At 39.0% G+C, this 25,228-nt stretch overlaps 1 protein-coding gene across 1 annotated transcript in view; it reads left to right on the top strand.

The window, feature by feature from the left end:
* Positions 1-25,228, top strand: part of sls (sallimus) — a 281,400-nt gene that overhangs the window by 71,314 nt on the left and 184,858 nt on the right. Inside the window, exons 3-7 of the mRNA XM_068226121.1 lie at positions 11,553-11,710; positions 14,485-14,637; positions 19,743-19,912; positions 21,973-22,203; positions 22,348-22,492. Of these exons, the coding sequence (XP_068082222.1) occupies positions 11,553-11,710; positions 14,485-14,637; positions 19,743-19,912; positions 21,973-22,203; positions 22,348-22,492 (857 nt within the window). The remainder of the gene's footprint in view (positions 1-11,552; positions 11,711-14,484; positions 14,638-19,742; positions 19,913-21,972; positions 22,204-22,347; positions 22,493-25,228) is intronic.

Raw genomic sequence — 25,228 nt, 5'->3', positions numbered from 1 at the left:
TACTATTTAGAGCACATAGTAATTTTTTGTGTCCATTTATTATGCTTTGGGTCTTTCGTGGGTTGATGAGTAAGGCATTGTTTCTGGCATACGTTGTGAGTCGTTGTAGGTCTGTATTCATATGCTGGATCGCTTCGCATATACTATCTACACTGGTATGGTAATATACCTGTAGGTCGTCAGCATGCAGATGGTATTTACAGTGGACAAGTGGGGACGAAATATCATTGATATGCAGGCTGAATAATAAAGGACCCAGCACGGATCCTTAAAATTAAAATTACTTCTTGAGTAATATCTAGATAGTGTTATCAACATAATGTGACGATTAATGACATCTTCATGTGTCGTTCTCGAGTGCGGAGGAGGTCTCTAATTCCAATAATCCTGGTACTGAACGGAGACGCCCTAAACAGTTACGGAGCCCTGAACAAATCCTAAGTGTCACACCTACTAATGCATATTTTGCCGAAAACACTTTTTACAACTCCCAGAATATACAGTATTGAAGAAATGCATACCAGTAATAAAAATCACACCCATTCAAATACCACATTCACGCAGGTTATCGAACTTTAAACACGGTAAAGAACTCCTATGGGACAACACTCCGACATCCTGGTTTCTCTTAAAATCGTGACAATTGAAGAGACGTTAAACAAAGAGCATTATTATTTATTTATTCCTATGTTACAACGTGTCCGAAGATTCGTCCTACAGCACGATGGGGTGTGCATAAAGCGAGCAAGTTGTCAGGTCGTTTCTTAATTAAACAAGACCTATCTGTGTCGGTGCGACGTACAGCAAATTGCATCATCATCATGCATCTTAGGTAAACGGTATTTAAATACTTCCTGTATTAATCCAATCCTACTGTAAAACGTTTTTTCGGGGTCAATAAATAGCAGTTAATGGAGTGTGCGGAACAACATTGCACTCGAAATAAAGGGAGATGAAAAATCTATCACGACATGAACACAACTCATCATGTATCTGCTGCTTTTCAACGCCTCATACACTTCTCCCAGCCGAGTTAGTGAAGAATGAATCGCAGTGGTTGCAGATTACATCCTGTTAATGCCCTTTGTGTAGAGCCGTGTGCTTGTGCTATTGTGTTATACATAGGTTTCATTCACACTTGACATCTTAAGTGCGCATTCAACTTTTCTATTTTTACATAACAGATAAGAGACCTTTAACAGTGAACAACCAAAGACGTTCGTTTAATAAATAGTGCTAGTGTATCGGCATAAACTGACTGACTTAAAAACAAAAGTCATCTCTTAGTGATGGGTGATTCTCTCGGTGAACTACAAAGTGCACGGCAGTAAAAACCAGAGTGTTAACAGGGAACAGAGAAGGAGGCACTGGATAACTCCATTAGACAGTTCGTCTAAGAAACCCATATTTCGTTACAGACTGTCGTGCGGTTTCGAAGATCGCCTGAACTGAGTCGTAGACTTCCCGCACAACCGCACTTGGTGCCAAAGCAAGGTAACCTTGTACCGGATGACTGGACATTGGGACTCGTCAGTTAAACGATTTGTTCCACTCCATGGCTGAGTGGTCATCGTCTTAATCTTCGGTCCTAGGGGTCCGGGGTTGCGTTACCAGCCGGGTCAAGGAATTTTAATCTGAAACTGTTAATTTTTTTTTTCAGTTTGCTTTATGTCGCACCGACATAAACATGTCTTACGGCGACGATGGGTTAGGAAAGGGCTAGGAGTGGGAAGAAAGTGGCTGTGGCCACAGCCCCAGCAAACTGTCTTGCCTCGGGGACTGGGTGTTAGTGTTGTCCCCAAACCCCAACATTCCTACAACTCTCACACCACATACAACGCTGTCCTCCACCACAACTCAAATGCACTTTCCTATGCAGGACAGACATTGCGCACCCTCACTCGTCTTGTATAATATACCCAGCTTGTAATATCGCTGCATGTTTAGTGGTTGCAAATTGTCGACAGAAGTAGTTGGTGCACTTCCAAAGGAGCCGGAAAAGGGGGACATTATATTAGAACAGTGTGGGTAAAATTTTGTGTAGAAAGACGACGAAAATATGATAAAACGTGATCATTAAATAGTGTACCAGAATATTTTGAGATTGGACGGAACCCAGTTGGATGCTTAATTGCAGATGATTGATGGAATGATCAAGAAACAAGACCATAATGAGAATGGCAGTCCCGACTGCCATAAAGAAGAAGTAACAGAACAGGGAACGGTAGAACGGTATTTAGCAACTGATGATTCATTCAATTCTCTAGAATACACGTTCGAGTTCGTGAATGTATATCATCATCATCATCATCTGTTTACCCTCCAGGTTCGGCTTTTCCCTCGGACTCAGCGAGGGATCTCACCTCTACCGCCTCAAGGGCAGTGTCCTGGAGCTTCAGACTCTTGGTCGGGGATACAACTGGGGAGTATGACCAGTACCTCGCCCAGGCGGCCTCACCTGCTATGGTGAACAGGGGCCTTGTAGGGGGATGGGAAGATTGGAAGGGATAGGCAAGGATGAGGGAAGGAAGCGGCCGTGGCCTTAAGTTAGGTACCATCCCGGCATTCGCCTGGAGGTGAAGTGGGAAACCACGGAAAACCACTTCGAGGATGGCTGAGGTGGGAATCGAACCCACCTCTACTCAGTTGACCTCCCGAGGCTGAGTGGACCCCGTTCCAGCCCTCGTACCACTTTTCAAATTTCGTGGCAGAGCCGGGAATCGAACCCGGACCTCCGGGGGTGGCAGCTAATCACGCTAACCACTACACCACAGAGGCGGCGTGAATGTATATAATAGTTTAAAAAAATGAGTACATGGTATTATTGTATGTTCTTCGCATTTAATATTTTATCAGACTTAATTTTAATTATTATCAAAATATAACGTCCGCCTCTGTGGTGTAGTGGTTAGTGTGATTAGCTGCCACCCCCGGAGGCCCGGGTTCGATTCCCGGCTCTGCCACGAAATTTGAAACGTGGTACGAGGGCTGGAACGGGGTCCACTCAGCCTCGGGAGGTCAACTGAGTAGAGGTGGGTTCGATTCCCACCTCAGCCATCCTGGAAGTGGTTTTCCGTGGTTTCCCACTTCTCCTCCAGGCGAATGCCGGGATGGTACCTAACTTAAGGCCACGGCCGCTTCCTTCCCTCTTCCTTGCCTATCCCTTCCACTCTTCCCATCCCTCCACAAGGCCCCTGTTCAGCATAGCAGGTGAGGCCGCCTGGGCGAGGTACTGGTCATACTCCCCAGTTGTATCCCCCGACCAAGAGTCTGAAGCTCCAGGACACTGCCCTTGCGGCGGTAGAGGTGGGATCCCTCGCTAAGTCCGAGGGAAAACCGACCCTGGAGGGTAAACAGATAATGATGATGATGATCAAAATATAACTCACCTCCCATTTAAATACAAGCCCTGTGGATACCCACTACAAACGTATCTATATATTCAATTGTTTCTGAGAAAAGTGTGCCTGCAAGGAACTTATACAATACTATGTGCTCTTTTTTTTAGCGACTGTACAATTTCATTATTTGTGCCTGCAGTCTGGCCGGCGTGTGATCGAGTGTGGAGCCTTTGAATCGACATTCGCTGCACTAGCTACAAGATGCTCACTCGCGTGGAATTTTACTCGCTGGTGCGTAACTAGTAAACTCGCACAGTGTAATTTAGTCTTTACGGTGATCTGGTGACATGGTGAGTCATATTGCAAAATATTGTGCAGGATGATCACGACTCCGTATATATCTCAGCACTTTGCGTGGATCCCAAGATATTTTCTCTCAGTACCGATTGTAGGAGGGGCTGCCTGGCCGAGGCGGTAAAGGCGTGCTCGGTTCACCCGGAAGGACGTCGGTTCGAATCGCCGCCAGGAAGTCGTAAAATTTAAGAAACGAGTTTTCCCCTTCGGGAGGTGCATATGGCCCTGAGGTTCACTCAGCCTACATTAGAAATGAGTACCAGGTTAATTCCTGGGAGCAAAGGCTGCCGGGCGTAGAGCTAATTACTCTACCCCATCAAGTGCCGAGGTTAAGGATAGTGGAAGCCTTTACCTTCCACCCCTCCAAGGGCCTTCATTGCCTGTACGGAGATTGCTTTGCTTTGCTTTGCTTTTTTTTACCGATTGTAGGAGGCTGTTGTACTTAGTTCTGCTCAGTATGATCAGTAATGAAACTTAAGAATTAGGACGTAATTTTACGTTCGTCTGGTCTATCACAGCAAATCAGATTATGGTAAGCTGAAAATATCCATGGTATATGTATCTCAATCATTCTCATTATCACGCTGGTCTAATTGTGTTTATTTATATAAAAACCAACCTTCCTAACAGGTGGGATTTTTCATAGAGCTGTAAGGCTAGCCAAAACTATAATAGTCGCTGTTAAGCCGAAGCTTACCCTACTCTGTGCTGTAGTTGGAATGAAGCTACTAGCTTGGAAATGGTGTAAATGTATTTCAATCAAAGGTTGAAGATGATTTTAAAATTCATTACAATCACGATATCTACAGTCACATAAAATTAAAGAACGTTCTTTACATTGTTTTCAGTCCGACTTTACTGTGCGGGATAAAGTTCATGCAATTTTCTCGTTAACGACCGATGACTCAAACGTTAAGCAATACCACCCGCCGATAATAATCGGATGTATATGGCTGTCGACCGATAGCAAATGCCTCTTAACCAAAGTAAATGACAAACCTCCGTGTGGACTTCAAAAGCGTGTCAGTCGTTAAGGAGGAAATTGCGAGATCTATACAAGTGAAAAATATATTAGCCGTTCTGAGGTGTTATGGAATTAGGGATGGGCCGATGACCTTCGATGTTAGGCCCCTTAAAACAACAAGCAAGCAGGAATTAGGGATAGACTATTACAGGTAACCAAAGGCGTCTACAACACGTTGACAATCAGCAGTGATGGGAAAAGTACAAAATTACTGTTACCTGAGAAATATTTTACTCATTTGCAATTTTTCAACAAGTAATCAGTAAAATTACAATTCATTTACTTCACAGTTACTTCACATCTGCAGGGAATTACTTTTTTTTTTCACGTGAAGCTGTAATGATAACAATAACAAAGTTTGCTAGGAATAACATATCACTTCATTTTGTGTTTTAAGCGTAGAGACTTTACTGTAAGTGCTATCATCACTAAATGAGACTAAACATGTTGTCTTGGAAACTTTCAAAATGATTGTTCCCATACAAAGGTTGCAGTTCACACTCACGTTCTCCTATTTTGAGGGTCAAGTAATTCAGAATATTTAAAGAGGTACATGGAAATTCCTTAACCCCTTCGCCATCATATGTTTCTTCCGGTCCCATACTCGACCTCGTGCAAACTCATAATACACGATTATTTACATCTGAAACAGTAACCGCAACACGCTGCAAGTAAATAAACGTAGCCACAGTACCGGGCGGGCGTGGCACTACGCGGACTTAAGTCCTTGGGCATGAATAGATGTGTGCCCTTTTCTTATTATTTCGGGGGCCCTCTCAAAGCCCGCACCCTCTGCGTTACGGTCAACTCAAGCTACACCGCTTCCGACATGCTGTTATTTCTAATAAGAGAAAGGAACAGCAGTGAGGACTGGAAAGGATTGATACTTGGGTCATAGGAAGTATCGACCTGTCCCCATGCCCAGCTTGAAACCAGGCAGATATAGTTATGGAATCAGGTAGAAAAAATGGTGGAAATAGAAAGATGTCTACATGTAAAACCTGGCAACGGGTGAACGCGGTATCCTGGACTTTATACCCTTGGCTTGCTTGATCAGACAGTATATGGGCGTGACACCTTGCGAGTGGTGGGGCTCCGAAGTTTCCAAACTCTCGATGCGATGTAATTCGATTACTAGAATGTAACGATTACAATTTTATCTCAAGAAATACATTACGAGTAAACATTACCTTTTGTGAAAAGTAACGATTACAGGTAACAATAACATTACTAAAAAGTACTCGTTACAATAATTCGATTACTTTTACTCAGTTACTACGCAACTTTGACAAACCAGACTGCTGTGAGAATTGATGGTAGGATGCGTTCTTGGTTGAGAATAGTTGTTTAGACAAGTATGTAAACTTTCACCTTTGTTCTTTATAATATACATGGATTATTTACCGAAAGGTATAAAATGGCAGGAAGGGATCTGGTTGGGTGGAAATGTAACAACAACCAGGTTTTCCTATGCCGACGACCTGGTCCTAATGACGGACTGTGGTAAAAACCTGCAATTTAATCAAGAAGCTTCAAAAGAGGTGGAACGAGTGTTAGGGCCTATATGAAAATTAGCATATTCAAGACTAAAATGGTGGCAGTTGAGAAGAAATCTTAGAGGAATGAATGTTAGGTCGCGAGAACAAAACTGGAACAGTTGAATCATTCTCTAAGAAAGAAGTCGCTCTCGGACGAAACTATATTTACATAGGTCTTCCTTTACAGGAGTGAAAGCTGGGTGGACTTAGTGTACTTAATTCATGAGTTGGAGGTAATAAATAATAATGTTGTTGTCTCATTTCCCACTAACTATTCTTTACGGTTTTCGGAGTTGTCGAGATGCTGACATTTTGTCCGACATGAGTTCTTTTACCTGCGATCTATGGACAGCGTGCATGCCTCTTATCCGGAGGCTTCGGGTTCGATTCACTGTCAGGTCCACTCAGCTTACGTGATTACAATTGGGGAGCTATCTGACGTAAGAGCGACTCCGGTTTAGAAAGTCAGGAATAACGGCCGAGGGGATTCGTCGCGCTGACCACGTGGCATCGCGTAATCTGCAGACCTCCGGGCTGAACAGCGGTCACTTGTTAGGCCAAAGCCAATCAAGGCTGTTGTGCCATAGTTTTTTTTGAGGGGGGGGGGGGATTAGGAGTTCTTTAACTTGTCAGTAAATCTACCGATAGGAGGCTGGCATATTTGAGCATCTTCATATATCATCAGACTGAGTGGAATCGAACCCATCAACTAGAATTCAGAAGACCTGCTCTTCACTTTCTCAACCCGGCTAATTTAGAAGTAGCAGATATGCGCAACTCGTAATTACGACCTGTACAGAAGAAATACCTCGCATTATGAAGAATCCGCTGCCAGCGATGCGGTAGCCACAGTATCTCTGTAGCAGCATCTGTTCTGTGGATGGTGCTAATGGAGCAGTCATATCACCTGCAGCACTTCGGGAACAGCGGTTTCTTCATCTTTAGTATCAAATCAAACTCACAGGGGCTTAAGTCCGTATGGGGGATGATAGAGAACTTCTGACCCCGATCAAGTGTATAATCCAGCCACCTGCAAAAAGATGGGAGACGTTTGCAGAAAGTGCTGTCATTTCTTGTACAACGTTGGTCGCAAATGATCCAAAAATGAACAGTAATACTGTGCATTCACAGTCTGTCTTTGGGGTACGATATGTGTTGACATAACGCCATCACAGCAATACACCAGGATCACCTTTACCTTCACATTGTTGGGGTTCTGATGCAATTTTGACTTTCATTGGGTCTAACTGTTTGACCGGTCTCTCACAGATGACTCTATCCTTCTCAGCACAGTGCATGTGTGGAGCGTTGGGTGGACGAGTCCATGCGCTGCGAAATAAGTTGGGTAACATCCTAATGTGCGAAGGTCGATCAAATATAAACGGGATTTTTTCCTGAACATCAAAAGTTGGTAGGACTGGCCCCATGCTTCTGCTTTGGTTAGGCGAGACCGTTAGGAGTGGGGAGAGCGTGCTGTTAGATATTTCCCACAGTTTCGTCAGTAACGCTCACGATGTCGGAGCAACAGGTGCACCCCTCCACTGCGCAACGCATAATTATAAAATTTCTTGCTCGTGCAGGAGTTACAGCGGCGGATATTTACCAGAGATTGACTGTACAGTTCGGTGATCAAACATTGTCAAGGACACGCGTGTTTGCCTGGCATAAAAAGTTCAAGGAAGGACGAGAACGTGTGGAAAATCAGCAACACGATCGCTGTCCTCGGACCAGCATTACAGACGAAAACATTCGTGCGGTTAAAGACATTATTGATGACGGGCGACAGTATCAGAAATTGCAGAACAAGTCGGAATCAGTTATGTGAGCTGTCAAGCAATCATCACAAATGACCTACAGTTCCATAAAGTGTGTTCCAGATGGGTCCCTCGCCTTTTGACCGAAAATCTGCAGTTTGAGACATTTGGAGGTCTGTCAGAGGCTTACAGCAAGGTTTGTGGAAGAAGGTGATGCATTTTTGAGTCGGATCGTCACCTGCGACGAAACATGGGTCCACCACTACACTCCCGAATCCAAACAAGCCGGTAAGGAGTGTCAGAGGAAAGGGGAGGCAGCACCAATGAAAGCCAAGACTCGACTGTGAGCTGGGAAGGTCCTTGCAACCGTTTTTTCGATCGGCGAGGCATTTTGCTGATTTATTTTTTTCATGAGCGACGCATAATCATTGTTGCTTACTATTGCGAGCTGTTGAACAAGGTGAGGGTTTCATATCGCCGCAAAAGACGAGACCAATCGATTCGACAGGTCATCCTCCTCCACGACAATGCGCGGCCCCATACTGCAGCTCTGTCTCCAAGCTACAGGAAACGCACCGGACTACACTTATCATCCTTTGTACAGCCCAGACTTATCGCCCTGTGATTTCCATTTGTTTGGACCGCTGAAAGAAGCTCTAGGAGGGCAACGGTTTGATGAAGGCGAGTGTTGAAGACTTCGTGCGCAACTGGCTGGTGACATGACCCTGTTCTTTTTACAATGAGGGCATCAAAAAGCTTTCCATACGTTGGGACAAATGCATTTCCAAAGCGGGAAACTATGTGGAAAAATAATTTGTAATTGCCTTGAGTTTTTCAATAAATGAATTTAAATAAAATCTCGTTTATATTTAATCCCCATCATATATACAAACTTGAAACACTGGCTCTGTTTCCTGGTGTACACAGCAATGTTGCCACTAATAAAGAAACAGCTCTCTTACTTTTATAATAATAATAATAATAATAATAATAATAATAATAATAATAATAATAATAATAATAATAATAATAATAATAATAATATATCATATTATATATATTATTATTATTATTTTACTTTCCACTAACTAGTTCTGCAGTTTTCATTGAATCCAAAATGCTGGAATTTTGTCTTATGGGAAATCTTTTACATGTCAGTAATACCAGCATAAGACTGACATAGTTGAGCACTTTCAAATACCACTGGATTGACCCAGTATGCAAACTGCCAATTTGGGCTCAGAAAGCCAGCATTGTACTGTCTGTGCTACTCAGCCTGACTTAATTACTTTTAATTGCTTGGACTTGACATTTTGACCCAGACCAATATGTCCTTGAAACTTGGATATAAATGACATTGAGCATTATCAGGTAAAATGGCAACAAGTGAACATGTGAACCCAGCCAATCACCATTTACCAGTACACTTGGCTAGCTCATGGATTCAACAGATTTCCACAGATGTACCAGTGATAGTCATTCTACCAGAAAATTAATCAAACAGAACTGTTCAAAATACTTTTTCCTACATTTTTTTCTTTCTAAATTAACTTTATGGGAATATGTGCAGAAACTACTTCAGAGATCCCCTCCTACCTACCTCCCCTCTCCTCATCCTCTTCGTAGGAATTGGTTGCATTGTTTTCCTTCTATTGCACATTCTGTTTAAATATCAACTCTTTTTGTTTTGACCTGATACTTGCATGAAATACAGACAAAAGTTGAAGCTGTAGCTGGAATTTACCATTGTACTCCTCATTCAAGGTAAAAATGAAGTATTAGCTGAAAAGGTGAAATACAAACAGATAAACGATATATATTTCTTATCACATAATTTTATTTGGTCACATAAAAATAATTTAAAAGTGAACTACATGAGATTGAAAGTGAACTATAAAACAAATGATATTTATGATGATTTTGTTGTTCTTGTTGGTATTGATGGTAGTGGGGGGGGGGGGGGGAGGGTGGAAGTGTATGTTTTGCTGGTTTTGTGACTCATCTCCACTCATCTTCCACCCATGGAGACTTCTGGTGAGATTTTTAATAAGAATCACCATGTAGTGACAGGAAGGGCATTGGCCTTTGAAGACCCAGCCAATCTCAAACAGAGTATGGATATTTTGGATGGAAACATGGTGGTGCAGAAAGAAAGAAATAGCGAAATGTGCTCTCTATGAGTTTAATGCTACAATTTAGCATCTAATTTAGGCCTATGCAATTTTTATGTTGGAAGGAAAGTAAATATATTAATCTCTCCTAAAATATCATAATTCAATCATAATTATCATTAAACGTTAAAGTAAGAAAGAAATTGTTGAGAACTACAATTGTCATATTGATGTTCCCTCCATAAATACTAAACATTTTAACTTCTTAATTGTTGCCATTATCATTATATGATAACAAGAAATATGAATGGATTGTGTTGTACACCTCAGTCTTTGTTTCAAATACTATTTATATTTTGAACCATTCAAGAGGGATAATTTCTCTGGGTACTCCAGTTTTCCCTGTCATCTTTCATTCCAGCAACACTCTCCATTCTCATTTCATACCATCTATCAGTCATTAATATACATCACTTTGGGAGTGGCGACCCCATCGTAATAATAGCCTATATATGATTCATTCATTACGTCCCTGACCCGGTCAATGACTGGAAAACAGTTTGTATGTTTTTTTTTCATATTCAAGAGGGATAACAATTAAAATTTGCTGTTCACCTTTAGTGGCCCAGCAAACATAGTGTTCATTTTTGTGTATGTTATTCTTGACCAGTTGTACTTTGAATATGCAAAATTTTTCTTTAGGGAAATCACTTCCTAGGAAAGGGGTTTATTCCTTAGAGACCACCATACACTAGGTTAGCTTAACCAGTAAACAAATATTTTACAGGTAGAGATGTGGTTTAGAAAAGCTGATTGTACTGTTACTCTTAAAAATACAAACCATTGCTTGGTAACTTGAGACAGTAGTTACTGTATATAGTATGTTTTTCCTAAGTAATCTTCAAATTGTAGATTAATATATCAAACAGCCATGCTGAGAACTATGTTCTGAGTTTTGTTAACCTGTCATCTCATTAACTTATGGCAATGATCTGAAATGAATTGTATTTGACACACTGTGCTTTTATGTTAATAATATAATAAATTATCCATAACTTTGAACTAATGTTCAGCTCAGAAGTTAATAAGTATGGTAAAATATATAAATGTCATTGCTCTTGGAGGTGACAGTTTCGATCAATCACCTTCATTTACAGTGACAGCGATAATGATTATTGAGCCAAAAATCAAGGTCATCAGTGAAAATGTACAAATATATTTAAGTTTATATTAAGGGAAAACTTCTCCAATTCAGAAAACTTTTTTGATACCTTGTGATTCCACATTTTGTTTGGTCAATACTCCATAGTTTCCTTTATATTCATTAACTTCTTAATTGTTTATATTCATCCATGTTCTGTCTTTTAATGTTAATTTTATAAGTGATTTTTGCAGAATGTAAGTTATTACAATTTTTTATTTTCTTTCAGATTTGGCAGCAGGCCAGGTGATGTTTCTCCCCCAGTATTCGAACAGATCTTTCGTAATGCACGCTTTGCACAGGGTGGAAATGCTCTCTTTGAGGGCAAAGTTCGGGGGAATCCCAAGCCTGTTGTATCCTGGACCAGAAAGGGAGCACCTTTACTTGGTAAGTATGCTTTCCTTGGTAGTAGTTCAGAATTGCTCATCATATTTTCTAGATTAGGATTGTGAAAACATACTACCATATGCATTGATTTCCACTGTAACACAATATCATTAATCAGCAATCAGTAGGACTCCAAGGCCAGATTTGATTTAAAGAAATCTGTCTAAAGCCAGGTGACATATTATGTTTAATTTAATTCATGAATAATTTATTATTGATTGATAAAAACACACTAATTTATAAAATTGTGGTAACATTTATGGATTAAGATACTGTAGTTGTTGGGAAATTTTCCATTTCTCACCACAAGATAGCTGACTTTCTTTGAAAGCTGCAGTGTGATTATTATTTGAGCCTTACTAACTGTATGGTACTTACACAGTAAAGTGTCTGGTTCTGTGGCTAATTGTTTAGCTTGCTGGCCCTTGGCTAAAGGGGTCTTGGGTTCAGTTGCCAGCTGGATTGGGGATTGTAAACTTTATTGGTTATTTCCTCTGGCTTGGGAACTGGGTGTCTGTGCCATCTTTAACATTAGATTTCATGCTAGATAGTGTCTCATCCTCACAGACGTGCAGATTGCCCATGGGCGTCAATTTGAAAGACCTGCACCAGGGCCTGTCTGGAGGCCACATGTCATTTAATTAAATTAATATTATAACATTTCTAAAATATTGGCAACTATTGATTTGAAATCCATTTTTAATTCATAGATTGCAGTGCAGATTTTATACAATATCTTAGTATGTGGAGGTCTGTTTCTGGTCTTAGATTTTGCATGCTTCAGTGAAGAATATGTAGTTTTGTATTAGTAGTTGGTCTTAGATTTTGCATGCTTCGGTGAAGAATATGTAGTTTTGTATAAGTAGTTGATTGGAGAAATAGTTTCAATGCCCAGTTTTGCACAAAAAGAGAGAAAAAAGAAAAGAAAGGAAGACAGAAGTTTACTCTGAATGAGTGAGTTAGTGGATTTCCCTCTGTTATTTTTGAGGCAGTTGTCATCTTGGTAGGTGATTTCATATACAGTACCTCATGATGTATAATAAGGTGGCTACAGTGATTTCATTCTGTCCTAAGAGGCTAACAAAATGCTTATTGATTCTCTTGTTTATTTTTACACTACAGTGTACAGTTTTATCAAACTCGTTTCCATACATTAGGCTACTCTGTAGAAATTTTAACAATGTTAAAATTAATTCCCACTTTGAGTATTCTGTGTAAAGAGATACAAACCATTGTTGATAGGCAAATAAAATAAATAGTGGACTAGTATCCATATCATAAAATTACTATACTTTCATGTTAATAAAAGTTTTGTTGATTATGTCTTTCAGCCTCCGAATAAAACTGTTTTGAAAAGAGACATTCTATTAAATTAATTTGCAACTTTATTTTTATTGAATATCTCTAGTCTTTTTGTTCTAATTGATTCTCGGTGCCAATGGATTTTTATTGTCATAAGATAAATAACCTTCTTGATGTTAAGTTTCGTTAGTATTTTGACTGATGCCATTTACTTTTTTTGGTTAACATTATTATTAAATGTTTCTCAAAATTTTGTGTAATATTTATCATGTATTTCTTTAAGATTGTTTGCATTTGGAGAGAATGAATCAGCGTAGTTTGTTTTGCTTATTTAGTATAATAAGTAACAGTTTGAATGTTCACTATTCACCGTCAGCTTTCTTTAACTTACTATTAGACTGGTTAGTCATTTGTTACTATTGCTTGTAGCAGTTGTACTAGTATTGCACTGTGTCCACTCTTAAAAGAGATATTAACATCTGAGAAATTGTTTTTGCATTTCCCTGTATATGGATGCTTCCTATTTTTGTGGAATCCTTGGAGTGCTTACACTGTTACTAGGAGTCTGTTGCTGTACAATTTCTTCCTAAATTGCCATAAGAAAGGGAGATATCTTACTGGAAATTCATTAGTTACTAGCAGACTTACACCATATTGACTTATTTCTATTTTCTTGAAACCTAACAGGGTGTTATGAAGCAGTAACGTCTACCAAGCTTAGCTTACAGGGAATGATCACGATTGCTGAGAGCTTGTAATAAATCTCTATAACTAAATGGAGTTATCAGAATACAGACGCAAGCTATAAAGGAGAAAGTTTTCAACAACATTAATATTTACGATGGTTACTACAAGACGACGTAAACTTGTAAAATGTTGCACATGTTGTTTCAGTAGTAAAATTAATGTTTATAAAAGTAATACTCTGACTCTTAGAGGCTGGACTGAATCAAATCATGGGCCGGATCCAGTCCTTGGTCAGCCATTGATGCTTTGGACTTGTAGCTTAAATTTTGTAGATAGGCACTTAAACATTTCTAAGTAGCATGTTGGTCTTTACCTCTCAGATGTACAATTTTTCTAAGAGTTGAAACAGTCATGCAAATAGTTTATAATGATGATACTTTATAACATAATTTCGGGTGCTATACGAATATTCTCTTTCATTTTTGAAATTGTCCTCATAATTCATATTTAATGTTATGTCACTATAGAGAGTATGAAATACATACATAATATACAAATTTAACCATCTCCTTAATTTCGTGGTAACAGTAATTCCTGGCTCTGCTAAAACATTCATATCAAACTTTGTGATCTTACTGTCAATGGGGATGAACAGTATTCCACAGAATTGATAAATTTGAGAAATCATCAAGAAAATGTCACCACCATGCTAAAGAAATGTAATCTACTAATAGGAGGTCCAGGATTGTGGAGTGACCTAAATATTTTTCTCAATTTCTTTGTAGAATCAAACAAGTACCGGATGTCATATGATGAACAGACTGGAAAGGTGTCTCTGCTCATAAATACTATTGGCCCTGGCGATGAGGGTGAATATACTTGCACAGCTCGTAATCAGTATGGAGAAGCAATATGTTCAGTTTATATTCAACCTGAAGGTAAGTTTAAGTTTATTTTTATTTACTGTATGTTAGTTGATTTAATAATTTATATTTTAGATTATGTTACAATTTCTATTCATGTTATACTTGTTGGTAATAAAACTATAGAGGGTAACATGCTCCCCCCCATACATACCCCGATAAACTTGCACAGTCAGCTGATGTGACTGCTCCACTCTCTCTACTACTCAACATATATCACTCGACAAAACAGCACCAACTTAACTACTAAACACCAACAAATAAACGACGACAATTACCTGCTCGTGGTAAGCCTGCTTTTATGTACCTGGTGATGATGTTCTAGTATCTTCGGGGTGCAGCCAATACGAACGTTCTAGTTTTGCCTTCCAGAAAATCCGTGGAGACGCTTGATGAAAAGCACAATACAAGAAGAGGCCGCCACATGCCCTCAGACTGGCTTGGAACTCTCCAGCCTGACTCACTCATTCCTTCTAGGAAATACCAAGTGCTGACAGTCACTTGAACACGTAACAGTATAATGGGTAGATGTTACGATAGAAGAGCTCTGGACTCTAGAGACAAGTGTGACTTTAAGACCTTTCAAAATATGATATTAATTGGTGTTATGCAGAAGGCAAACTATGCTCTGCATATGGTACATGTTCTGATAAACTCTTCTAAAAAGCACATCTTGGAAGCGACATGTACTGACTTTCAACATCCTCTTCCCCAACTGTAAATATGCCAGTTTGTGATATTTGAAGCCATATCTTTTCAGTTTCGATTCAGTTAATTTATAACTGTTAGGTTCTTCTGTCTGCCAAAACTAACTTTGAATAAATACATTTATAAATTACCTGAAAAAGAGAACATATGGTAACAGAATTATACCTGAAAAAGAAACAACTTAATTAAAATAGAGTAACATGTTTTGTCCTTGAAAGATCATCAGATTGTATCAAATCATGCTCAGATATATTTAGAAATGTATAAACATTTATTTTTCATTTCTTTTTAAATCCGTAAAAACTTGAAATTTGGAATTTATTTTAATGAAGTCCTCACTTCTCTCCACTCTAGCATAAGTTGGTGTAATATCGATACTCAGTTGTTGGCATGAGTCCAGCTGACTGGTTAGTCCGTTGACTCTCTTCTACACCACGCCCCCTGCCACGGTTAGGTCATTGACATGTTGAACTGTACTTGTAGGTGTTTTTTCCCTCTTTTTATTATTATTATTATTATTATTATTATTATTATTATTATTATTATTATTATTATTATTATTATTATTATTATTATTATTATTATTAAAGGCAGCCCATTAAATGCTCATTAAGTACCCCTACATAGTTTACAAAACAAATTTAACATAATAATATTAACAATAAGTGAGAGAACACTAAAAAACGACAACAGACAGCAACACCTAAAAGTACGGTTCAGCGCGTCATTGACCCAGTCAGGGCGGGTGGCACGGCAGAGAGTTAACGGACTAAACGGCCAGCTGGACTCATGCCAATGACAGAGTACCAGTATTATACCAACTTATGATAGAGTGGAGAGAAGTGAGGACTTAATTAAGATAAGTTCGAAATTTGAAGTTTTTAGGGATTAAAAAGAATTTTAACATAATTGCTTATATATTTCTAAATATTCTTGAGTGTGATTTGACAGAATCTGATAATGTTCTTTGAAGAACGAAACATATCATTCTATTTTAATGAAGTTGTTTCTTGTTCAGGTATAATTCTGTTAACACATGTTTTCATTTACAGGAAGTTTATAAGTGTAGTCCGGCTCCATGGCTAAATGGTTAGCATGCTGGCCTTTAGTCACAGGGGTCCCGGGTTCGATTCCCGGCAGGGTCGGGAATTTTAACCATAATTGGTTAATTTCATTGGCACGGGGCTGGGTGTATTTGTCATCTCCGTCATCATTTCATTCTCATCGCGACGCGCAGGTCGTCTACAGGCGTCAAATCGAAAGACCTGCATCTGGTGAGCCGAACTTGTCCTCGGACACTCCCGGCACTAAAAGCCATACGCCATTTCCATTTTTTAAATTATTGTATTTAGTCAAAATTAATTTTGGCAGACTGAAGAACCTAACAGTTATAAAATGTGCCAATTTTCAAAATAATTTGTATGTATGAAATCATAGGTCATCGGAAATTATGTTCTCTGCAAAGGACAAGGTCTAACCATGTTTCATTTGTGGCTGATTGCTATTCAGTGCTGTCCCACTAAAGCAGCTAGCTGGTCTAGCAATCTGTTTACTTGAAGTTAAAATTGTCATCAAAGTTTTAAATACTGATAACTTTCTTCATTTCAAAAATGTTTTGATGCTACTATAACTACCTCCTTTGAACACACTCAAAGCACAAAACTTCTGTCTCTTCAAAGTAGCAAGTCAGTTCGTAAGAACCAGTTTGGACAATGCTCTAAATGTTTCAGAATGAGCTCATATGCTCATTGGGTTGTAGGTTGACTAGTACAGCAAGTTAGGGATCAGCGAAAATGATGTATTTGACTCAAGGGTGACTCATCATTTTATTTACTAAAGGTTTAATATTCAGTCCAGTTTATAGAAGAAATATAGTATTTTTTTGGATTAATTGGGTGACTATTACAAGCCAACGGGAAGAATTTATAACTATATAAAATTAAAAAAAAACAAAAGCAATTATATGTATATTCCAAGATGACATTACTTCACAAATTATGAGTGACCATGGAGATCCTGAATTCTAAATGGAAGCCAAATTATTAGAAAGGTACATTCCTACTCTATAGAATAAAACAACTCACAACAATATTGTGAAGTGCACAAGACAGAATCTCTAAAATGTCGTGACCTATGCGTAATTGAGATGGTCATTTAGGAAGCCGACCGAGTCCTTTATGATATTTACTACCGAGCTCGATAGTGGCAGTTGCTTATGTGTGGCCAGAATCCAGTATTTGGGAGATAGTCGGTTTGAACCCCACTGTCGGCAGCTCTGAAGATGGTTTTCCGTGGTTTCCCATTTTCACACCTGGCAAATACTGGGGCTGTACCTTAATTAAGGCCGCGGCTGCTTCCTTCCTACTCCTAGCCCTTTCCTGTCCCATCATCGCCATAAGACCTATCAGTGTCAGTGCGACGTAAAGCAACTTTTAAAAAAACGAAAAAAAAAAGAAAAAAAGAAAAGGTATTTACTATAATGTTCTCTAACGTAGGGTGAAGAATACCCAACCCCTTCTTGAGACTCCATGTGTTCTTGGTTACACTGTCTTTGCAACAAGCTCGCTGGCTTGTTCAATATCTATCTCAAAGTGGACTTAGATCTACCACCATGGCTCGATTCAACTGACCATGGATTGCAACGATGTGTGCTCTTCTTACAGATCCAGTAGAAAAGAGGGAGAGTGACTTCTTTATGGACTTGCCAACCTGATTCTTGCATAGCAGAGGCCAAAAACAATATTGCCTTCCCTGGGTTGAATCACAAAAACATATGATGATCAATATAATGTGATTATTTTTGAAGCGATCATTGTTTGGCCAGTTCTGTTTGACTTGACCCATTTTAATTTTGATATAGCATGTGCAGCAGCAATTATAAAGTGAATGAAAGAAATTCATATTTATATTATAACAAAGAAATGAATTTAATATACGAAGGTAATCCCAAAAATGAGGTCTCCTAATTTTTTATAAATACATAGACCTGTTTATTTCTACAAGGGTTTATATCATTTTACAGCTTGAACATTTAGCTATTTTTGTACATGATAACCATTTTGGTCAATGCATTTTCGTAGACGCTGTGACAGTTTTTGTATACCCATGTCATACCAGCTCGCCGCCATGCTGTTCAGGAAGTTGTGAGCCTCATCTTTCACCTCGTCGTCTGTGCTGAATCGCTTTCCAGTCAAATGTTTTTTCAACTTAGGGAACGAGTGATAGTCACTGGGCACCAAGTCGGGACTATAGGGTGGGTGGGTGGGTGATGACGTTGCGCTGAAACTGTTGCAGGAGAGCAACGGTTTGCCAGGAGACGTGCGGGCGAGCGTTGTCATGGAGAATGTTTACGCCCTTGCTCAACATTCCTCTTCTCCGGTTCTGAATTGCCCGTCTGAGTTTTTTCAGGGTCTCACAGTACCAGTCAGCATTAATTGTGGTCCCAACTGTCATAAAGTCGACCTCCAATACCCCTTTTTGATCCCAAAACACAGTTGTCGTGATTTTATCGGCAGACTGTGTTTGCTTGAATATCCGTGGCTTTGGCGAAGAGGGATGCCGCCACTGGCGTGATTGTTGCTTGTTCTCAGGTGTAAAGTGGAATGCCCAGGTTTTGTCACCCGTGACAATTGAGTCCAAAAAGTTGTCCTGTTCGGCTGCAAAGCATTGAAGAAATGCGCGGGAAGAATCAACTCGTTGCCGCGTGGCACCCATGTTACACACACCTTCTGGTATTTCAACTTTTCCGTTAAAATTCTGTGAGTGATGCTTCGGGAAACCTCAGGAACCAAAGTGCAGAGATCATCCAGGGTGATCTGCCGATCTTCACATATGATTTGCTCAACCTTCATGACTGTCTCGATGGAAATTGACGGTCTCTCGCTCCTTTGTTCATCATGAATTTCTGTCCGACCTGCTGCAAACTCTCTACACTACTTACGAACATTTTTGACGTCCATGCACGACTCACCATACACTTCCGTCACTTTGCGATACATTTCAATCGGTTCAGTACCTTTTATGTTAAAAAACCGAATAACTTCGCACACTTCGCACACTTCGCACACTTCGCACTTGGCGGTAACATCCAATGGGAGCTCCATTCTCAACGGCTGCCAAGCCAGGACTGAGTGCCTCAGCGCGGCGTGTGCATGTTTATATGCGAGCGCGAGAAACACTCTTCACAATATTGTGACCAACAGCCACATGAACAGAGTTCTGTATTTATAAAAAAATAGAGACCTTAATTTTGGGATTACCCTCATATTTAAGGTAAATATAAGCTTTGATATCATAGTTATGCAAGGATTAATTATATTTTAAATCAGTTATGTGGACTGAAATTGAGCCTACCATCCTTTTGAGATGTTAGGTGTCAGTATTTATCATTATGTTTTTCTTTTTGGTGACAGGTCAAGCTCAGCCTGTTCAAACTCTACAGGGAGGCTATCAGAAGGAATATGCTCAGACCTACGAATCGTCTGAGCAGAAAGTGTCTGGAACAACGCAGTCAACATTCCAGCGCTATCAAAAACAGACTTCAGGAAAGATGATGTACTCTAATGGACATATTGTTGAAGAGGTAATGTAAACATCTTAATTTGGACATCCTATTAATAGCATGTGTCCCCTGAGATAGTTATAATGTTTGTACTTGAGCATCATTACAGTCATGGCACTTTGTTTGTTTAATACATTTCGGGTATTATTTCTTAATTTATACCATTCTTTAATTAGTCGTGAAGGTTTAGGATGTTATGATTGGATATTTCATATTAAGATATGAAGCATGCTTTACTATAGAAATTTATTGACTGTATAGTGTAGATGGTGAGATGTTGACTTTCTATGCTCAAGTTGTGCATTTGAATCTTGAAGGTGTTTGTTGGCACTTAAGAGTGTGTGAATATATTTACTAGCACATTAAGGATTCTTTTTCCTGGGTAAAAATTCTGACACTCTGTGTCTCTTAAAATCACTGAAGTATCTCGAAATTGTCTGCAAATTATCACTAAATTTCTGTGTATCAGCTGGTTTATTCAGGATCTACAACTTAAATAATACAGACGTATTAAACTGAGTGAAACAAAATTTGTGTATCATTGTAAAATAGAGATGGATGAAGAGATGTTGCCAAGTTCCTGACTGCTGGAAAATGTATGTTTTTTAGAATGAGTGCTGCATGTATAAAAGAAACTTGTTAGACCCTAAATCACTTTTAATATATTAAAATGAAAAATAACTTGTTTGCCTAATGGGAGCAGGGAATATGGCCATAACTGTGGAATTATGACATTTTAATGATTTTTATTCTGGGTGAAATATTTCCAGACATTATTCACAAGACATAAATTTATGAAGTTAAATGATATGTCCAGTTTCGTTGGGTTGTCATGGTTAGCTACAGATAATTGACGAATTACCCTGTGCCGGATAAGTAGTTACACAGTGAATCCTGCATTTAGTGCACCCATTTTAGCCTTTCTCATCTTTATTGTATGTGTCTCATTCTCCCAATAAATAAACAGCTTCATTACCTATCCTTGTTAAGTACTTGACTTGAGTTTCAAAATGTGTTTGTCAATTTGAATCACGCACCCGGAAGTAACAAAGTAACCTCATTTTCTCTAAAGTAAAAATTTTCTTCGCCAATCCCATTGCACTATCGTTCTTAACATAACACAAAGAGTATCCCTTACTTTTTTGTTTGTCAGTATAGTTCTGATGCACCCTGTATAGCTCATCCAAATCATCATAAAAAGTTTCATTTTTGGGCATGTGATGCCTCTCTTCCTATTTTTCTGTGGAGCATTTACTGTTTCTGTTGGTCTGTTTTTGATACTTCTAAAATAATCATACTGTCATATGGATTTTTAAAAAATCTTAATTTGGCCAACTATGGACTGCATGGAAACTAAAGCTGCTTCTTCTCTTCCCAGAACCTCTTCATCCTTTCACTTTTGATCTCTCCCTGCTCTTCGGATATTATCATTTTGGGCCTACAGTTTGGTGGTTTCTCTTTGAACGACTTGATGTTGTCAATTCGGTTTCTGAATTCCTTTCCACTGTTGATCACATCTGCTGTAAATCCAATTTCCTCATCATCCCTCTTGACCTCTTCCACCCACTTCGTGGTAGTCTTCAATCCTACGATGTACTTACAGATGTTCTTTGTCAATGGGTTCTCGTCCATTCTCATCAGATGTCCAAAGAATTTCAACCCTTGTTTACACATTGAGACAGTTATACTTTTAGTGTATATATATAAAAGTCCTCCTTCTTTCTTGTCCTCCATATCACATCTGTGTGTCTCAGTGGTTCTAGAATTTTTCTCAAGATTTTTCTTTCTCTTTTCTTGATTTCCTGAAGTTCCCCTTTCTTATTCAGTGTTAAGCACCCTGAGCCATACAGACCCTGTGGTTTTACTACTGTGCTATAGTGTCTGATTTTAGTCTTGTAAGATATTGCTTGTTTTACCTGTTCTGAGTTAGTCTGTAGGCTAGTTACAGTTTTCTAGCTCTTGCTTTATTTGTCTCTTTATTCAGCCCATTTGGTTGTATCCATTCCCCCCTAGATATTTGAATTTGGATTATTCTGATGCATTTTAAATTCTTAATTACATTTTTATTATTTTATTTACAGGATTTCAAAGTGGACACTTTTGAATACAGACTGTTGCGTGAAGTTGAATTTCGTGAATCAATTACTCGACGCTACATTGGTGAATCGGATGCAGAAATGATAACTGTTGTCGACCGTTCCTTAGGACCAGTTGCACCACCACAGATTCAACAGAAACCTCGGAATTCTAAGTTGACTGAGGGATCTGAGGCTACATTCCAAGCAAAGATTACAGCTAATCCTAAGCCTAGAGTAAGTAGCCAATTTTTAATAACATAAAATTACTTTTTGACTATACTGTAGCTTTAAAAAATGCTCTTTGTTGTAAGAATGAGTGAAAATGTAATTTGGTCACAGATTTTCTCATTATTTATGTTGTTAATTTTTCTTTTATAGTTGACGTGGTTCAAGAATGGTCAAAGAATTGTTAATTCAGAGAAATACCAGAGCTCTTTCTCAAACCAGCAGGCTTCACTGAAAGTCCAGCATCTCAATGCAGATGATTCTGGGCACTATACTCTTCTTGCAGAAAATCCACAAGGTAAGTGATTTTTCAATTTACAATTTACCCTATTTTACCACATAATCACCGCACTTTTTATACCGACATTTTCGAAAAAATAGTATGGTGCCACCATTATGCAAATAATTTAATACACATATTTGTGAAAATGAAAATGAAAACCTACAACCTGTTTTCCAGTCATTGACTGGGTCAGGGATGTAATGAATGAAACATATATAGGCTGTTATTACAACGGGGTCGCCACTCCCAAGGTGATTTTTATTAATGAGTGATAAATGTTATGAAATGATAATGGAGAGTGTTGCTGGAATGAAAGATGACAGGGAAAACCGGAGTACCCGGAGAAAAACCTGTCCCGCCTCCGCTTTGTCCAGCACAAATCTCACATGGAGTGACCGGGATTTGAACCACTGTATCCAGCAGTGAGAGGCCGACGCGCTGCCGTCTGAGCCACGGAGGCTACACATATTTGTATTACTGAAAAAATAAATTTATAACTAAATTGTATTTTATACAAGTTATATATTGCTGGATGGCAGTACAACTGCCTAAGTCAGTTATCTTTGATATTTTCTAAGCATTTCTATCTTAGAAAATGATCTCTTTAATGCTCTGACATGGCTGCATAACATGGAGATGTTCATGTAATTTTGGGCATTTTATGTGGTGATAGTGGTTTATCATTAAAAATAATATGTTCTGCCTCCATTTAACATGAAATTTGTTGCTTTTTGCAACAAAAATATGTATACCCATCGGTTGACCTTTTTGTTTTAATAAAAACAGTGTCATAATTTTTAACACATTGCGGACCGGGTGCCATTCGCCCCATGCACAGCCCTGTTCCCGGCCACTTTCTAACTACCTCTAAGCTGGAGTGCATGCATACAAATAAACTGTCAGAACTTCAATAGCTTTTGAAGGACTATTGTGTATTTTTCTATTGGCCTTCCTGAATAATTGTTGAAATGCAGGGTATTTCTTGAAATCTATTTCGGCTCATAGTTTTCGGAAATATTGGTCTTTTTATTAGGGGATCAGTTGGCCAGTAATCTTTCAGACATGATTTCTTCACCTGACGTATCAATATACACAGAGGATTAATATTTTAATTTCCCTGCTAGTGACATTAGTCCACTTTAGTGTTTTAGGGGATAAGTTATGAGAATGTGATTTCTGCTCATAGTGTAAGTTTGTCTTTTCAGCTACATACTGAAAAAATTCCTCACCAAACATAAGTCCTGCTACTTGTCCTATGTTTCCAGATTCATTAGGCCATACCTTTATACCAGGAGCACCTTCAAAATCCTCTAACCTAGGTTCACTGTTGTCCATAACCCAGTTGTCATAAAACACTGCATTATTTACAATATTTAGAATATTTACACCCGTAACACAAATATAACTTACGACTCGTTCTGCGCTACGTGAGTTCCACACCTTGCCTCATCATCACTTGAAACATTTCCGTTAGAAGATATTTCATCGTCGAACTCTAAATACTCAGCATCACTTAATATTCGGAGCCTGTATCAGCACATAATTCGCGAATAATTTCATCTTTGTGTAAACACGTGCGATCGCTAGGCGCTGCCATCTTGCATGGCTCTTCGAACTTTGTAAACATGTTGTCAAGAAATGCAAAGAAAATCTACGATATGAAGAATACTCGAAAACAAATGCGACAATCGATTGTGTAGAACCATACGTAACAGAGTTCTATCACCCTTGACCTCCAAATAGTTCCCGTGTATCTCAAAAGATAGCACTAAAGTTCAGTCTGCTGGGTCTGATGCTAACACGAGATAACTCGGGACCGGTCCGCAACGCTCGGCTAGGCAAACACGAGATTTCTCGGGACCGGTCCGCAATGTGTTAAAATTAGGAAAATAACCTCTGCAAGTTGTGTTTAACATTTACATACCAAATTAATGTAGAATATCAACCCAGTCTAATGCAAAAAAAAAAAAAAAAGCTCATAAATAAGCATAATGATTGGAGAGAAAAACATGTCTGAAAACATAAAAAATCCTTAGATTAGAGTGATTGGTACAGATTTCAAAGTCCAGACCAAACTGTGTTAATGTCCTCCTGGTTTCTGCAGTCACAAGTGTTTTCCTTGCGTAGGTAGGAAAAGCTAAAACGGCTATATCCAGCCAAATTTTTCAATTGCAGTTTCCACATCTGTCTGTAATACCAATATAATGGTCCGTTATTGGACATTATAAATTTTCCAGCTAACTCATTCTTGGTTACCTGCGTTTCACCCTCGTGTGCTAAGTTAGGCTCATCAGTTGGGACTTAGCACACCTGATCTGATGGCCAGGCAGGCATCAATTTTTGGAAATGAGACATAGCTCTCATAGTGCATTGGCACTGCTGGTGGCTTCAAGTAGCCTATGCAGTGGCCTCCACGGTATGCACTAGCCTTGTGCCTTGGGAGGTGTGCTAAGTCCCAACTGATGAGCCTAACTTAACACACGAGGGCGAAACGCAGGCAACCAAGAATGAGTTAGCTGGAAAATTTATAATGTCCAATAACGGACCATTATATTGGTATTATAAATTTACTCATTCAGGACAAATATTTTAGGTTCCCTATGGGAATCAACATATGTATTACATCTGTCTGTACCTTAAAATCTGACCAAGGTTAATCCCATTCGTCAAATCAGATGGTATTTTCCCTGTGTTGCACACCTTCCCTACTAAAGGAAATAGCTCTGTCAAGTATACTTATTCGGTTGTAGC

The sequence above is a fragment of the Anabrus simplex genome, chromosome 2 (genome assembly GCF_040414725.1).
Source record: "Anabrus simplex isolate iqAnaSimp1 chromosome 2, ASM4041472v1, whole genome shotgun sequence".
NCBI classification, from domain to species: Eukaryota; Metazoa; Arthropoda; class Insecta; order Orthoptera; family Tettigoniidae; genus Anabrus; species Anabrus simplex.
Note: the sequence above shows the minus strand (reverse complement) of the source record. Positions and strands in the feature narration are given on the sequence as shown.